At 41.8% G+C, this 17,298-nt stretch overlaps 1 protein-coding gene across 1 annotated transcript; it reads right to left on the reverse strand.

Annotated features, from left to right (window-relative positions):
• Positions 1-7,857: 7,857 nt before the first annotated feature.
• NMS (neuromedin S) lies at positions 7,858-16,988 on the reverse strand. The gene is made up of 11 exons (XM_073327663.1): positions 16,916-16,988; positions 15,660-15,715; positions 14,911-14,958; positions 14,356-14,415; positions 14,237-14,263; positions 14,094-14,147; positions 12,360-12,434; positions 11,314-11,349; positions 10,876-10,917; positions 9,827-9,876; positions 7,858-7,905 (listed from the first exon to the last, which is right to left on the reverse strand). The coding sequence occupies exons 1-10, from the start codon at positions 16,986-16,988 to the stop codon at positions 9,838-9,840; spliced, it is 510 nt and encodes a 169-aa protein (XP_073183764.1). The 3' UTR covers positions 7,858-7,905; positions 9,827-9,837.
• Between the last annotated feature and the right edge of the window lie 310 nt (positions 16,989-17,298).

The raw sequence follows: 17,298 nt of genomic DNA on the forward strand, positions 1-17,298 counted from the left end.
CACATACTGTTACATTTGAGCTCACACTAGAGGTACACTTTGTAGACCCCATGAGCACAGCAACGCTTCCTGTAAACATCTGCAAAGCTGTCTCATTATCCACCTACAACATCCTGCTTAAAGCCCCCTTTTGCTGTGAGCCCTACACAAATTTGACACCAGTCAGGCTGCTGATGTGCAGAGCCCCTGTCATACTGACCAATATTGTCTCATTGTTTCCTGGTGTTTCCCTATTGGTCTGTCCATCTCTTGTCTTATACTTCGATTGTAAGCCTTTTGTGGTAGGAACTCTCTTTTTGTTCTGCATTTGTACAGCGCCTAGCACAATGGGTTTCTGGTCTATGACTGGGGCTCCTAGATGATATGTTAATATTGCTACTACTACTAATAATTAATAATAAAGTGGTAGTAAGTCTAAAAGGATTACTTTTCATTACATGGAATGCTGATATGAGAAAAGCAAGCTAATAAGTTGGAAACAGCTTTCCTTCCTCTGGATCATAATGAAGGAGAAATGTCCAAAGCTTTTTCATCAAGTTCATTCCAGATAGCAACTGAATCCAGGGTCCTCCCTATGCAGGAATGAGGGAAGCATGTGAAGAGAAGCACTGAGGTTCCTCAAGTGACCAAGTAACTTTGCTGATTTTTGCCCAATATTGTAGTCCTCCTATTGAAGTTTTTCAGACACATCTGGGATAAAGCTCAGACAGCTTGTTGAACTATCAAACTGATTTTATTGTGTTTCACTCTCCCTTTCAACATCATGTGGTTACTTGATGAGGCTTAAATTATTTGTGCTAGCCAAGTTCATTGAGAATGCTACATATTGCTCCTGGAGAAGTCAAACATAGCTCATTTATACATCTGTTGAGGAAGAATTAAGCATCTGTCCTACGTCACTGTCCCACCACCTCCCAGCTTTCTTATCGCTCCTTGTTACACATTTTGTTTTTTTCCTTTCTGATCTCCTCCAGTGGAGTTATCATGACTTGTTTACTAACTCAGTTGAGACCTAATTGCTTTAGCTTAGTTGCTACAAAACTTTATCTCATTCACTTGGAAAACCTGCAGCTCATATAGTCATTTAGCTGCACTAAATGTATTTCCCCGTTACTCTTCTGACTCTCTTCCCTCTGTTTGTATGGGCCCGATTCTGCCTTCACTGAGCAGCTGTAAATCAGCAGTAATTCCACTGAGATCTCTGGAGTTAAACTGGTGTAACACCAATGGAAGATCAGGCTCATGTCCTATTTCTCTATGAGCATTTTTGTAGAGTCCATCACTGTGGCACATTGCTGATATAAAGTTGAGAATTGCTGCAAATAATATCCAAAGTAAGACTTGCCCCTGTTCTGGGCAAAGGCTGCTGTCTTCCAGAAGAATGCTGGCAGACTTCTCCTTCCTTTCCGGTGTGCCATGGAAGGAATGACTTTGCAAAGAGATGAATGCCTTAGCATGCCCTCATCTGAGCAATTGAAACACCAACTCTGAACTACCTGGGAACTTTCAGAGAGTGAGTCTTCCTTCTGCTTTTACAATTTTCTTTCTGAGAAGTGACCCCTTCTGAGCATGGCAGCTAAGTCATAATAAGGGTCCTCTGATTCTTTCCTCCTGGTCTAACAGTTACATTAGAAGTATTGTATTATTTACTGTTCAGCTCTGGTGTTTGTGCTTTGCACTGTACAAGACACAGAAGTAGACATGGTTGCTGTCCCATGGAGCCTATGATAGGATTAAATAATTTTTTGCTATTACATTTTGAGCTAAAAATCCTCCCAGAAAACAGGGGAAAACACACTTGGAAGGAAAGAGATGGTGGGAGGAAGTGAAGATCACCTTTATCCAGAGATGAAGGAAACCCAAAATAGTCATTCAGAGTTGAGGGGTAAGTTTTATTGGCAGTTTCTTTCTAAAACTTTATTTAGTGACATAAAAATTTTAAAAAGCATTCAATCCATTTCTTTTCTAATATCAGTATAAGGTATTTTAAAACAGCAATAAAACATTGGAGGGTGTCTGTCATGCAGAGATATTGCCCCTTTAGGGATTATAGGAGGACTTTTGTGTACTTGCCCCACACTGGTCAAGGAGGGGTTAACCCCACACTCTGGGCAGAGGAAGCCATGCCCCCTCATCCCTGCTTGGCATGTTCCAACTGGAGCATGAGTATAAAAGGCAGTGACTTAGCTCAGTCTGGTCTGAACACTGAGGAGGAAGGATGCATCTTGTAGTCTCCAGCTGGGAACTGCAGAAAGCCCATTCCACAGAAGCTAGAAGTGCCGAGACCCAGGCAGATACCAGCACCTGCAGATGCCTAAGGAAGGTTGGAGCCTCTGGGAGCCGCACAGGCTGAGGAGCCTGGAGACGCCCAGACCACTGTGTCAGAGATAGGGTAGGAAGTAGCTCAGGGGGACTAGTGGTTGTGCCAGGTGGCATCAGTGTGTGTTTTGGTCAGATCCCCTCATACTCAGTGGCAAGCACACTTGCCACTGCCAGGGCCCTGGGCTGGGACCTGGTGGAGCAGGAAGGGCCCGGGTCCCCCTACCCTGTCTGCCACCAACCCCTAGGTGGCAGTTCACTTACTGGACTGGCCACCAGGCCACACAGCCCTGCAGAGAAGGGCAGCCATATTGTCTCTGGTGGGCCTCACAGCCCAGAGGGAGAGGGCAGATACATTGAATTTGGCCACCAGGCCCCATAGTCCTACCGGAAAGGGTGACTTTATAGATTTTGCCCACTAGGCTCCACTGCCCTAATGCTGAGGGTAGACTGGCAAACTTAACTGTGGGGCTACCATCCCCCTGCCCCTGCCCCTACCCCACCCCAGAAGGGGGACGGGGTGTACTTGCACCATAACAACTTGTAGCGCACATTCACCAGTGGGTTGAGGTACCACTAAGCCCTTGGCCTTGTGCCTATCAGCCTGCAATGCACCTGAAGTGTGGCAATGCACCATTATGACTTATCTTGGCATGTATTATTGCTCACAAATGTGCTGCATAGACTGCAGTGGCTTTGTTGCTGGGTGCAGTTCAGGAAGATGACTTTAACTTATCAAGCCTTTTGCAGTCTGGGTCCTATATTATAGGTGGAACTGGTAGCATCTCATTTTGTTAAAGTTGCTTGAAATTTCTCATTATAAAACCCTGTTTTCAGATGCATATAACCTTTGCCATCCTCTGCGTGGGCTGAAATTTTCCAAGCTGAGTGTCTGACTAAGGCTAAAACAGTTCAACTGTATGTGAAAACGAGGCTAGGAAAAAGAAAACACTGATTTGCTCAAGTTAAAAAATTCTGGTGACCTTTTCTTTTGAGAAACTCTTGTGCCTCTGTGCTTTGGAGCAGGGAAATTAAAGTTTGGCAGGGAAAGGGGTGTGTGACCTTTGTGCCATGGATGCATCTTTTCTATCCCTAGGAAAAATCCAATTGTATTTGGCTAAGTTACAAGCCTTTGAAAAATCTCAGTTCTGTAGTGCTTCATGCTCCCATTTTCCTTTTTTAGACTGGACTCCTGATCCGATTGCATCTCTCATGATGTCCCCTAGTTCTCCTTTCTTGGAAAGGGGAGGAGGTGCACCATGGGAGTTCCTGGCCATGGTACATTATGGGAGATATAGTCCAGCTATGGATCCCAGCCCACAGAGGAGGACTGGGAGATAAGGCAATCAGACTACAGCTCCCATTAGGTACCGTAGCAGCATATCCCAATCAAAATCTGCAGAGGAGATGACTTGTTACAGTCCCCAGGTACAAAGACTTGGCTCTTTAGCTCATGTGCCGAGACCCAGGCACTGGTTCAGTTCCCCCAGTGTATTAGCCAAGAGTTCAGAAGTCACACTCTCACTAAAGTCAGTGGAAGTTTACCTTACTGTGGGCTCTGTTTAGGGCATTAATTAATTAATGTTTGAAGATGTAGTACACCAGGGATCTCAAACTCCAATCACCACAAGGGTCACATGAGGACTAGTACGTTGGCCCGAGGGTCGCATCACTGAAACCTTTTCGTACAACGATACAAAAGTATAGTCAAAAATGAAAAAAATGAAAAGTAATATAGTGTGCTATTAAAAGTCAATGTATTCACTTTTTAAAACCTGTAATGCGAAGAGGGGTTTTAATAAAATATAGCCACTCAGTAATGCACCTCACTCAAACGACAAAACACGCATTTACTTTTAGAATTACTTCAGTTAAAGCCCCACTGCTCTGCCCCTGGCCCAGCCCCCACTCCACCCCTTCCATGAGGCTCCTCCCCTGCCCCGCCTCTTCCCACCCCTGCCCCAAATTCCCGCCCTGGCCCTGCCTCTTCTCCACCTCCTCCCCCGAGCACGTCGCATCCCCACTCCTCCCCCCTCTCTCCTGGAAAGTCCTAAGCGATGCCAAACAGCTGTTTGGTGGCGGGAAGCACTGGCAGGTAGGTGGAGGAGCAGGGACGTGGCATGCTCAGGGTGGGGGAGGAGGGAGGGCAGGGGGTGAGGGGAGCTTGGCTGCCAGTGGAGTCAGTGCTTGTGGTGGGCCGCAGGAAATAACTCCACGGGCCACGTGTTTGAGACCCCTGTAGTACACTGTATAAATGCTAAATGTTAAAAACAATGTTTTCTAGTATTTATTTGTGTGCAGCAATATAATGGAATTTAGTAATCTAGCAAAGATGCTGTGGTGAAGAATTTTAACTGATAGTTTGTTGAATGGATTGATCAATATAAATACATGAAAGGATAACATAGGCAGACCTCTTTTAAAAACATGCTTGTTTGGAACCTAGAAATTGCCATACCAGCTCTGATCCTTGTAGCCCCGTATCCAGTCTCTGTACCAGGAGCTTAAAATGAAGGTGCAAGCAATTCCATAGTGAACAAATATGGAATAACCTGGCCATAAGAGAATTTTCTTCCTAACCTCTGTCATTTAGTGGTTTGTGCATAACTTGAAGCATGAGTTATTGTTATATATCTTGAATCTATTGAATAATAGTTGATGTTCTCATCATAAATACCTAATATATTGTAATGCTACTAAACTCATGTCTCTGGCAATGAATTGCACAGATTAATTAGGTGTTGTATAAAAATAGTTTATTTTTACTTTCTTAAATGTGTTGCCTCTCAATTTAATCAAATGTCTTGCTTTGTTCTCTTATTATGGGACCATAAATAGGGACACCAAATTTATTATCTCTACACCATTCATTATTTTTCAGTATTTCTACCATCTCCCTTCTTATTTGTCTCTTCTCTTACCAAAAGAGGACCAATGGTTTCAGTCTGTCTCCCTACGAAATCTTTCTATGCTTCTGATCATTTTGATCACAAGTGTCGGAAGCCCTTTTATTTCTGTTACATCTTTTGTCAGCAAGGATGACCAGAAATGAACACAATATTCTAACTGAAGGTGAAATATTAATTTAAGTCATGGAATTTTAATATTCCCTCCTTCTCCTCACATTTCCTTTGGTATATTTGCTTTTTTGATTGTCACTGTTCAGAGAGCAAAGGTTTTCATTGGGCAGTCCACAGAAATTTTCCCTGGGTGGTTACAGTTAATTTAGAATTGTATATGAGTAGTTCAAATGATCCTTTCAAATGTGAATTACCATGGATTTGTCAACAATCAGTTTGATTTGGGGCCAGAAGGAATCATTCGATCTAGTCTGATGTCTTCTATAACGTGGGCCAGGGAACTTCATTCAATTACTCCTTTATTAAACTCAAAAATTTGTGTTTGGCTAAAGTGTATTTTATTCAGAAAGGCAAAGATTTGAAGACATGGAGAATCCACCACTTGCCTTGGTGGTTTCTTCTAATGGTTAATCACCCTCACTGTTAAAAATGTCTGCCTTATTTCTAATCTGAATTTGTCTGGATTCAGTTTCCAGCCATTGGTTCTTGTTATGCCTTTCTCTACTAGATTAAAGAGCCTTTTAATACCTGATAGTTTCTCCCCATGAAAGTACTGGTACACTGTGATCAAGTAACGACATATTTTAATATTATGCATACAATTCATCTAGCATTGTAGTCCCTCTCAACTCTAGTTCTGACTATTTCTCAGGGCACAAATACCACAAGCTGCTGGACAGACCCAAAAGACCATGACTTCAATGGAACATTCAGATGTTCAGCACTGCAATGCTGTCTGATTGAGAATGACCCGTTGTATTTTTGTTCTACAGTTGCAACAAATCTTATACAAAGTGTATCATGTAAAGTGTCAATGAAAAAGTCTATCAAATATCATTATGCTGGTTAAATCCATGTATCCTCATTCTAGCTGAAGTTTTGAATATTGGTTATATATCTGTATCTCAAATGTGTTTGTTCCTGCAGTAACACCTAGAAGGTTCTTTACATCCAGTCTTCCCAGCCCATTGTGAATGGCCTATTCAAGATTGATTAAGAAGAATCAGTTTTCCAGACACCTCTTCCTTTGGATGCATCAGCAAGAATATGGTCAATGGCTGTCCCTCTGAGTCTTTAAAGCATGTAAGGACATGTGATATGCTCATGTGACTCCTGGACTCCATTTTAGCTCAATAACTTTTCCACAAACAGAGATGGTAAATTTCCAGGCACATGGCAGAGGATATAAAAGGCCTCCAAGATATCTTCACTTTGCCTCTTTCCTGCCCTGATTCTCTGATTTACAACTAAAAGGGGCCTTTTGAACTATGGAATGAGGGCCTTCCAATCTTTTGGAAGTTACCAGAGAGACTTTACAAGCTAGCAGACTATTCCATCACTGCTACAAACCTGATATAAGGACTTTGCAATTATGTGTATGCATATGATCTATTAACCATCTATAAGTCTCTCCTTCTTGCTTTTTATTATTAAACCTTTAGATTTTAGTTACTAAAGGATTAGCAGTAGTGTGATTATTGGATAAGATCTGCGTTATATATTGACCTGGCTTTGTGGATGATCTCTTGGGATTAGAAGGACCCTATATTTAATTAAATTGGTTTTCAGTAACCACTCATCATAGAGTCCAGTGTCTAGATGGTGAGACAAGGGCTGGAAGGCCTAAGGAGACTGCACCTCTGGCTTCTTGTTAACCAGTGTGATGAGACAGAAGTTTGCTATTGTTACTGGCTTGGTATAATCTAATGATAGAATAACCACCAGTTTGAGGTGAGTCTGCCCTATTTCTCAGCAGTTTATCCTGAATCTCGTATTCTCAGCTGTGACCTACTGAGGCACAGGGACAAGCACATCTCATAATTTGGTCCCTGATGTATTTTTTATGATGCCTAGCAGGGGAAGGGTGGAAAAGGTAGACCACAGTTTCCATTTTGGCAAATTGTTTGGTCAGATACTGTCAGTCAATAACAATTGTCGTTGATTAGTGACACTCAAAGTAGATGATTTGAACCTATCAGTTATCATGATCCGCCTTTTGTTCTTGTTTTGGAGAAGATAATTCAGTTATGAAAGTGATGTTGTGCTGTGCAATTTGCGGTAGAGCAATGTGTACCTCAAATCCTAAACAAAACACACTGCATAGTCATAAAAAGGGCATGTTGATCATGTATAATTCTAACAGAGGTCATCTACATAAAAAGATGATAGAGGAAACATTTTGAGAATGGTTCTTCATTGTATTACCTTAATAAATTTGATTTGGTTCCTGTAAATAAAGAACTCTATTTTGGAGCCAGACAAAGGACTGTAACATAAAGAAGGCTGATAACTGCTCAGTGACCACAAGTGTGTGTAACTTGACAAAGAAAAGATGTAAAGAAGTACAAAATAATTAATGACTGCAAATTTATTATGGAACAGTAGCCTCTAGTCAAATGAGTCACTTAAAACAATAGACACATAGTCCAACAGGATTGTTTTTCTTTGTATAAATCAAGTCTTCAAGCTGTTAAGTCAACCCATGAGCTTCATATTCCATGGAATTCTGAAAGAAATTAGCACAAATTAGGACTATACTTTGTGATGAGCTCTTAAATGATGTACTGAAAAAATTCAGTTCTGTATGTCATTCCATCCCAAAGCTAGAAATATAATGGCACAAAATTTTAGCCCCTGCAAGTAATGGTTGATGAACCTCAAAAAGTTTGAATAATTATCCAGAGTCTAGGATGCTTATCTGAACATGTGAGGTCTTTCACTCACTCTATGAATCCTTCCTCCCTACACACTTTTTTCCTTCATCACCAAGGTCTACCACCGTCTCGGAGGCCTTCTTCTTGAAGGCTGGGAGCATAGTGTTTATCTTGCAGCCCAGTAAGCTGGCCCTTTAGAAGACACACTGCCCAGTGGGTGAAAACTTAAAGGAGGCACAGAAGTAAGGCACACTTTAGTCCATACAGTAACACTTGAGTGGGATTTATTTGTTGCCATAAGCCTTCTGTTGGCCCTGGCATAGGGTGACTTTCACCCAGAGTGTTTCAACATGTTTTACACTAACCATGGTTAGAATTATTTTGCCAAAAAGTTCTAGGCATGGTCATTCCACATCTCTCCATTGATCGGCTAGTGCAGTGGTTCCCAAACTAGGGGCACTGCTTGTTCAGGGAAAGCTCTTGGCGGGCCGGGCTGGTTTGTTTACCTGCTGTATCCTCAGGTTCAGCTGATCACAGCTCCCAGTGGCCGTGGTTCTCTGTTCAGGCCAATGGGGAGCTGCGGGAAGGCCAGCCAGCATGTCCCTCAGCCTGCACTGCTTCCCGCAGCTCCCATTGGCCGAGCGACATGCTGGCTGCCCTTCCCGCAGCTCCCCATTGGCCTGGAGTGGTGAATTGCGGCCAGTGGGAGATGTGATCGGCCAAACCTGCGAACGTGGCAGGTAAAAACTGGCCCGGCCTGCCAGGGGCTTTCCCTGAACAAGTGGCACCCCTAGTTTGGGAACCACTAGCATATTCATGGCTTGTTCCTTCCTTAAATGGTTTAATATCAAAAATATATTTTTGTAGATTTTTTTTTGTTGTTGCTGTCATTCTAGTCACCATCCTTTCCTATCACGAGCTTTATCCCTTGCAGTGGAAGCAGATAATTCACAAACAGAAAATAGTGACCCTTTCTTTTGAAAAGTTCAGAAGGGTTGGGAGAGGATGGGGGAGGGGAAAAGAGCATGTGGTTTCCTGTATAGACAAATATCTACTTAATTTACCATTAAAACCTAATCATGACTTTAATAGAACAATCAAGATGTGAACACACTGAAGCTGAGTGAGCACATATTATTATAACCCATTATCTTTCGTCACACACACACCCCTATTGTTTGTTGTTTTTCATCTAAAATTAGGTCCCAATCCTGATGTCAATGGAACTCCATATGAGTGCAAGGATCCATGTTAGTGGGTTCTGATGTAGGATCAGGTGGTTCTGGATTATAAGCATTTCAGGACCGAGATCTTGTCTTTATATTTATCTCTGTGGAGCGCCTCACATGCTTTTGGGTGTTGTGTAAATAACAGTATTTCCAAGTTTGGAATAGTATTGTACTTGTAAATAACAGTATTTCCAAGTTTTTTATAAAGTGGGCTCATTATAACTTTAATGCTCTGTCAATGAAGTAATAATACAAGCATAAAACAAATGTTTTATGCTTGTATTACTACCTCTTTGACAGAGCATTAAAGTTATAATGAGCCCACTTTATAAAAAAAATTCAACTTAATTAGCTTGTTTACAGTATATATATATATAAGACCCCCTGATCCTTCAAGTGGTTCTGTGCAGACAGACACCTGTCCCTGTGCAGAGCAGTTAGCAGTAAAGGGGCTTAGGCATGTAACAAATTATTTCTAAATAACACTTTCTCTGTCAAAGATTATTATTTGTTGAGTAAACAGAATGAAGCCTTTTAAAATCACCTTTCAGAGGCCTACTCACCACCGTCTTCGATAGTTCTTCCATTTCTAGGCTGAAAATGTAATTAAATAATCATATTGAGGTCAGACAAGTAAACGCAGCAAGGGATGACTCCCATAGTGCATTTAGGAAACTCATAAAATCTTGTTCCAAATTTACCACACATGGGTGATGGGTCTTGAGTGGAAATGGGGCTTATCTATGGGGTGGGTGAATTCCTACAGCCTGTAACGTCTTCAGTCAGCCTCTGGACCAACAGCTGAAGAATCTGATTAATTTTTCATGCAGCAACTTGGCCCCAATCAACAAGATACATAAGCATATGCCTAACTCTGATCATGTGCGTCATTCCACTGGTATCACTTGGAATACTGACCTGGTTAGAAGCTAGGCACATTTTTAAGTATCCTGATAAACTAGGGCCCAGGTTATAGTCAGGGCCTCTTTTGAACTGATTTTTCTGGCTGTGTTGCTAGAGGCGTGTGAAAAATATTTTGCCCAGGTCAACATAGTGTGTCACTAGCTGAATCTGGGTTAGAACAGGATCAGCAAGATACTTACTTGGGGCAAAGATCCAACAGTCACAATGAGAAATAAATTAACCACAGATTATTTTCATAATTTCTATTTTTTTTTCTCCGTTGTGCACGGAGTGTGGTAATCGGATCATTTAGTCAGAGCACTGCTAACACTTATGTTTTTCTGCTGAATTTAGGGCCGGTGCACTAGTCAGTCTAATAGGAAATAAACACTTGGCCCAAACCCTATCTCTAGGTAGAACAGCTCAAGGCCTAACATTTTACTGGTCACCCCTGTGCAACAGAAAGTTTTAATCCATTACTGCCCAGGATTTCACAGTTGTATAGACCTTTTATTCTAACCCCAGCACCACATTGACTCCCTAAGCTTTTCAAGCAATGACTTTAGACGGCAGCGTCTATAGAATACCAGGCAAGAATTTTTAGATGTAAACAGGTTTATATTGTTTTCTATGGATACATGAAATTGTATACGATTCAAAATTGTAAAAAGGAAAAGACAAATCTGATACCCTGAAAAGAAAAAAAGGCCGTCCCATGGTACCAGCACTATCCTGTAAAATAAAACACAACCCATTAATAAAATATTTGTAAACTATCGTATGGCTATATTGACAAGTCTCTGTGTCATTGTCAGAGCTGTTGTCATCAGTAATGCAGGAGCCTTTTCAGCAGTGTGCAAATAACTAGATACTAATAGTCCCCAGTGCCCTTTCACCGGAACTACCGATTAAACATTAACACCCAGAGGGCATTGTCAAGAACCATCCATTTTGTCTGATGTAAATATGTGAAAATACCATAATTAAATATGATGTTGCATGGGCTCTAGAAAATAGCTTGAAGGCCGGTTTAGAAGTGATTGATTATCTCTCAGAAGCAGCTTGTGAGCTAGCTCAGAGCAACTGTGGTCTCCGATTTTTAAAAAAATCGAAATTAAGTTAACGTACCTTCTTTATAAACTCTGCAGCAGCAATTTGTGATTCCTGTAAGGTGATAGCGCGTATCAGTTTTAACATATCCGCCTGGTCATGGGATTTTCATAATCCTCTAGTACAGGTTAAGTACATCGCTCCAATCCATTTGTTTTTTGGAAGTGAGAATTTTAAACACAAATCAGATAGTTACAGGAAATCTAGAAGCAGCTTAAAATTTTCTGCCTTTATTTTAAGTATTACTTTAACTGATTTCAAGGTAAATACATTCTTGTCACTGAAATTCAAATTAGACACTCATGCTCTTGAGAACAATGCAGTGCTTGAACTGAAGGGAACATAAGGAACAGCATTCACTAGGATTCAAAGTAATATTGATTTTTCTTGCCTTGTTGAAATGAGGTTGGTTCCCCATCATTAAGATTGCCACTGATTTTATTTTAAATCCAGTCTGGGTTGCTGCTGCTAAAATCAGCTCATGCTGTACTTATTTTTCAGAAGGTAGCTCATTGTGGGACCAATCTTGCACCACTGAAGTCAATGCAAGTTTTGCCATTGACTTTAGCAGCAGCAAGGTCAAGCCCGGTGTTGATGAAGGCTCTGATTCTTCAATCTGATCTGCAAGGACAACCCCTTGTACAGCCCCACTGGCTTTGACTGGACCTTAAATGGAAAAGACCCTTTTAATAGCATCAGCAGAGATCAGTGACAGCAGCAGCTGCACCAGTGATTGGATTTAATTATCAGGCACAAGATTTAAAGATGAGTAAGTAAAATGGAAGATGAGAGCAAAGGTGTAAAAATAAAGGAGGAGAGGGGCCGGAAAATGGGGAACAGACAGTGAGAGGAAGAAAGGGGAAGAAGAGGTTGAAAAGGGAAGGAATGTAAATTTAAAAAAGGAAAAAATAGAGAAGGAAAGAGGAGAGCTAGGGACAGGATATAAAGCAAGGGGATTTTCCTTTGTTAGATGTTCAAGGTTCGACCATTAAGACAATGATTTATAAAACAACTGAAATTAACATTTAGTGCCATAAAATACTATGGAAGAAACAAGTGCATACAGGATCAAGGAATCTTTTCATTCTTCTCTCAGAGAGCTTTGAAGCAAGGCGCATTAAAGGATGCACAGGGGAAGACTACAACAAAGAGAGATTGTGAACACTAGTTTTATATTAAGATGATCAATGAGACACAAAACATTCAAACATAGTCACTGACTAAAAGTTTTTGATAGCCTGCAGCTTCAAAAATCAGACTTATTTATAATACAAGTTAATTAATTTTAGTGCAGAATCACTGCAAAACATGAGCTTCTTGACAGAGCTTTGTAATAATCATATGTTGAATTTTTCAAAGGAATCTAGTCGAGAGAGGGACCTAAATTCAATGAGATGTGCGTGCTCCCTTGGGCTCCTTTGAAAACCCCAGCTGTAAAGTTTACACAAAAATTGGAGGGAGAAACTAAACTCTCTACCCAGCTCTTTCAGGTGACTTTAAGAAACGCTACACGTTTTGGGTGAAATCCTGGGCATTTTGCCATTGACTTCAGTGGGCAAAGATGTCATCCCTTGCGTTAAGATATAATCTTAATGCCTTAATCAAACTCTAATCCACATGATACCCCACAAATTCATAGGACCATGTAAAAGGAGGATCTATGCAATAAGAAATGGCATTTTATGCTAAGGCTGAACTTAGCCCATAGTTCCCAGGGTGTTGGGGAAAGTTCAGGTGGGCCAGAGACAGGGAGATTCATATCATAATAGATCTGTGAAGCTGGACAAAAGTTTAGAGTTTGCAAGAATCTCTCCTCCACACCTCAGAGCTGGACCTAATCCTGGTGCTGAGCCATTCTTATAGATTCTGATAAGGCCCCAAATAGACCACATTTTGGAAACCTGGCCACAAACTGCTATGTGGCAAAGGTCAGTTACATTGCTTGGAAAGCTGCAATGTGGGTCATCTTCCAGGCCTCAAGAATGATCAGATAGGGTGAAATCTTGGATCCACTGAAGTCAACTGCAAAACTACCATTGACTTCAATGGGATCAGGATTCCACCCATAATTTCTAGCTGACTTTGGAAAACCCCTAATCAGCATTTTGCGGGTTTGTGGTTTAGCTAACATTGTAGTAAATATATTTACTACACAGTCAAGGTCTAAAAGGTGTTTGTTTGGATTTTATTTTGTTTTGCTTTTGTTTGGGGGGAGGGCTGTACAATTAGAATACAATGTAAATATTGTACTGCTTTTTTATTCAAATGTTTCAAACAAATGTGCTCAGAATTAGAAGCTAAAGAAACTGGCAAGTATAGAAAAGATAGAGAAGCACCTTTTTAAAACACTTCCTGTAATTATTTTAAAGTCATTGCACGTGATCTGAGTAAACTGATTGTCTGAAACTCGATAATCATGGTGCATTTTATCCTTTTCTGACTAACGTCATTCAGATATAAACAGGGTTCAAAGAGCTCTGTAATTTTTGTGAGTAAAGCTCTTGAATAGCTAGCATTAACCAAAAAAGTGCACTAGGAAAAAATGGCTTTGGAGCTGAACCTTACGTTGGCTGTAATCAACATGAGTTGAGGGCCTCAGTATCTCACAGGCCTGAACTTTTATAGATAATTGAATAAGGTACTTAAGCATGTAAGACACCCCCACTGAAATGAATGAGTCTACTCACATGCTTAAAGTTAGGCATCTGCGTAAGTACATTGCTGAATCATAGACTTAGTAAGCATCTTGTTCACACATTTACGCTATGCAAAAGTGATGATTATGTTAAAATACTGACCCCGGTTTTAAGTGGATATGTTGGTTCTTGAACTCTGGAGTAGTGAAATAAAAACTGCATAAAAAGAGCAATTTTAGTATATAGCCTTATCAAATCTAAGAGTTGAAGTTATGCATATATTACTAAGATGGAGAAATACTTACTCTTTTATATATGTCCTCGTTGTTTTCCTAGTAAAGATAATGATGATAGTCAAACTCTATTTGGTTAGACAAAATGTTGGGAAAGTTTTCTTCAAGGAAAGAAAATCTTTAGACCTTACCTCATCTATCTGCATGCTACTAAAAATAGCGTTACAAAGATCCATTGCTTTACTGGAGATCTAAAAGAAAAATAGTTTTTTAAACATACATTCATTTATGGTATGTTTTGTACATGACTTTTGAGGTAAGAAGCCTGATTTTCATCTCACAACAGCTTAAACCAGGAGTAATTCTACTGAAGCCAATGGCATTATTCCCGAGTAAATCTTACTGCAGCTACCAGATATAAAAAATTATATTTTCTATATATTTTACATTATATTTTCTATCAGGAAAAAGTTGATAGTATATTAATTATGTCAGCATAATCCTATGCTGCATACAAAACAAATAGTATCATTTAGTGAAATTTGATTGCATGAGAAAATAGAACATAAGCCAGCAGAACCACCTACCTCATTACAGCTGAGTATTCAACTCCTTGGAGGAGAGGGAAGAGACATTTCTTTTTATCTTTTCAGATCATTTTAATGTGAACTAAGTTTAATTGTTATGGAATAGCCAATGTACCTGGAAGAGTAGAGTCACTTCAATACATTGTTAAATCAGTTTACCTGGGGTTGATTAGACAGTTCTGTCCACTGACTGAAACACAGCGCCAGCTTAAAAATAAAGATTAGACATTAAGGTCAGTTATACACTTAAACCCCTGTTTTAGCCTGAGAAACTTTAGCTTTAGTAATATTCTATCAAGGCCTTTCCCGACTCAGATATCTTACTCTTAATGTGTATATTTTGTTAAAATGGGCAGCAAAAGGTTGCTTTAGGGACATACACTAACCGGGAGGTGATCAAGTGGACTTTCCCGCATTTCATGTTACTGTTAATTCATTGGTTTATCAATTCAACCTCAACTGTAACCTAGACTTGATCATTGCATTGTCTGATATTTTCAATTAGTTTAGGGAAAGTGTAAGTAAATTAGTCAGCAGTAGATTTGTTTAGTGTCCTATTTGCTTGTTTATTCTCTTAGTAAAACCCATGTAAGTACTACCAAACTTGTTTCTCTCTGAGGATTGCAGCATAGCCAATGACCTACAAAAGGCACAGGTGAGCCCCTAGACCCACTCCTGAATTGACCCCCATTAGTCTTCCACTCTGCAGATGTATGTGTGTGTTTTGTTGGAATGGGAGCAAAGGGTTTTTAATAATGCCCCCTTAGCCACTGACTAACCGGAAAAGGATGGAGCCTGTCCGGGGTTTCTCATCCCCTAATGGTAATTCAGCCGCGTTTCAGAGCGCCCTGCCCTGTCATGAACATGCTTCCAGTTTATGACTGCCACGTAATGGAAACGTTTCCTACCTCTCTTTTAGGAACCTCTGGCGCATCCATAGAACGGGAGACAGGCTGAGGAAACCCTGTTGAGATAAAGCATTCACAGATATACTCTCCACTAGAAGGGGGTGACCGTGCCCTGCATTTGAAAGCTGCCTCAGTACAAATTCAGGGAGCGGGTTCTCCAAGACCACGAGGAAGCTGTACCCGGCCAACAGCTCGGGTACAAATGAAACCTGACCAGGGTTAAAACACTGAGCCAGCGGGTTTAGCAGAGATGCTCAGCTTCGTCCTCTTTAAAAATATTTTTCAACAAAGCAAAAAAAAAAAAAAAGTATCCTTCCAATGTGAAACCCTAGAGCACAAAAATAACCCAACCCAACCCCCCCCCGCTCCTCGCCTGGCCCGGCCTCTGACATTGCCGATCTAGATGTCGGGCTGGGCAGCCCCCACGCCTATCGGCTGTGTACACACACACTCGGGCGCCCCGACCCGCTCCCGGGATGCGCTGTGCGGCCGAGTCCCCCGGTCCTCTGGGCCGGCCACACCGGCGGGGTCCCGGGCGCGCAGCCGAGAGCAGGTCCCCCCCCTTCAGCACCCTGGACAGAGGCGCCGGCGGAGGAGGCAGTCCCCAGCCTTCTCTTCCCCAAACTTTCCCTGCTCGCTTTCGCCTCTTGCCCAGCCCTGGCACGGACAGCTGGTGTCAATGGGGGCAGCTCCGCTGAGCTGGGGCGGACTCCAGCTGAGGCTCTGGTCCCAGAGCTATATTCATTCCCTCTTTGCCCACCATTCCCTCGGGGCTTAGTGAAAATGTCCCTTTCTCATGTTCAAGTCGCTTTTAGAAGAACCTATTGTGCACCTACTAACAGTGCCCCCCCGTTCATCAAGCATCCCCTGTCTCTCCCTGGTAAGGGGCATGCCACCCAGCCCCCTCCTGCCCTGCCCACTTCAAACGAGAACTTAAAAACCCGCTCCGGTCTTTTGCTGCTGCTGGTTTTGGAGGAAGGACGCCGATAGCCATGTCCTTTGTTTAAACTATCTGCCGCCTTCAGCTCCTTTCAAGCGCTTGATGTTAGAGACCAGGTTCAGGGCAGTCTGGAACAACTGCTCTCCCAGTCTGAAGCGAGCCTAGCTTCTCCCAACTACAAAGCAGAGCCGGGGGTGTGAGGGAGGGAGAGAGGAATGAGTTACGCTTTCTGTATTAGTCCCTGATCGAGTGACTATTCTTTATCCACATCGATCAGGTACGTAGGAGGCAGTTATGGGGAGAGATCGGGTCTTACCTGGGGTGAACTGTAGAGCACAGAAGCAGTAGAGAGCGAAGATCCAAGGGAAGGGAGAAGGGCGCTGTTTCATTTTCAGCCACCTGTTCCTTCGAGCTGGAGACAGACTTTGGTTGTTTTCCCAGGACCTGAGCATTTCACATCAGACTTCAGATGGCAGGGAGGATGCTCAGCCTGTGGACTACTGGCCCAAACTGGAGAGGTGTATTTGTAACAAGTTGTATCCCATTGCAAGGGGAGCCAATCAGCACTTTGCATGGGCCTTGTTTTCTCAGTCATACGTGTCACGCTGTGCTTTTATTTATGCAGCAATATCTCTCAAATCAAAGCTCTCTGCAAGGCGACCTCAGCCAGTAGTCAAGGCTCCAAGAACACAGAATGGA

This window comes from Lepidochelys kempii, chromosome 1 (assembly GCF_965140265.1).
Source record: "Lepidochelys kempii isolate rLepKem1 chromosome 1, rLepKem1.hap2, whole genome shotgun sequence".
Classification (NCBI taxonomy): domain Eukaryota; kingdom Metazoa; phylum Chordata; order Testudines; family Cheloniidae; genus Lepidochelys; species Lepidochelys kempii.

Excerpts from the sequence above, each read along its gene's own strand:
- NMS (XM_073327663.1), bottom strand. The coding sequence starts at position 16,988 with ATGAAACAGCGCCCTTCTCCCTTCCCTTGGATCTTCGCTCTCTACTGC. Across the intron at positions 11,350-12,359 it reads TGAAAAGATTCCTTGATCCT|GAATCACAAATTGCTGCTGC; the intron begins GTATGCACTTGT and ends ATCACCTTACAG. Across the intron at positions 9,877-10,875 it reads GGCCTTTTTTTCTTTTCAGG|CCTAGAAATGGAAGAACTAT; the intron begins GTATCAGATTTG and ends TTACATTTTCAG.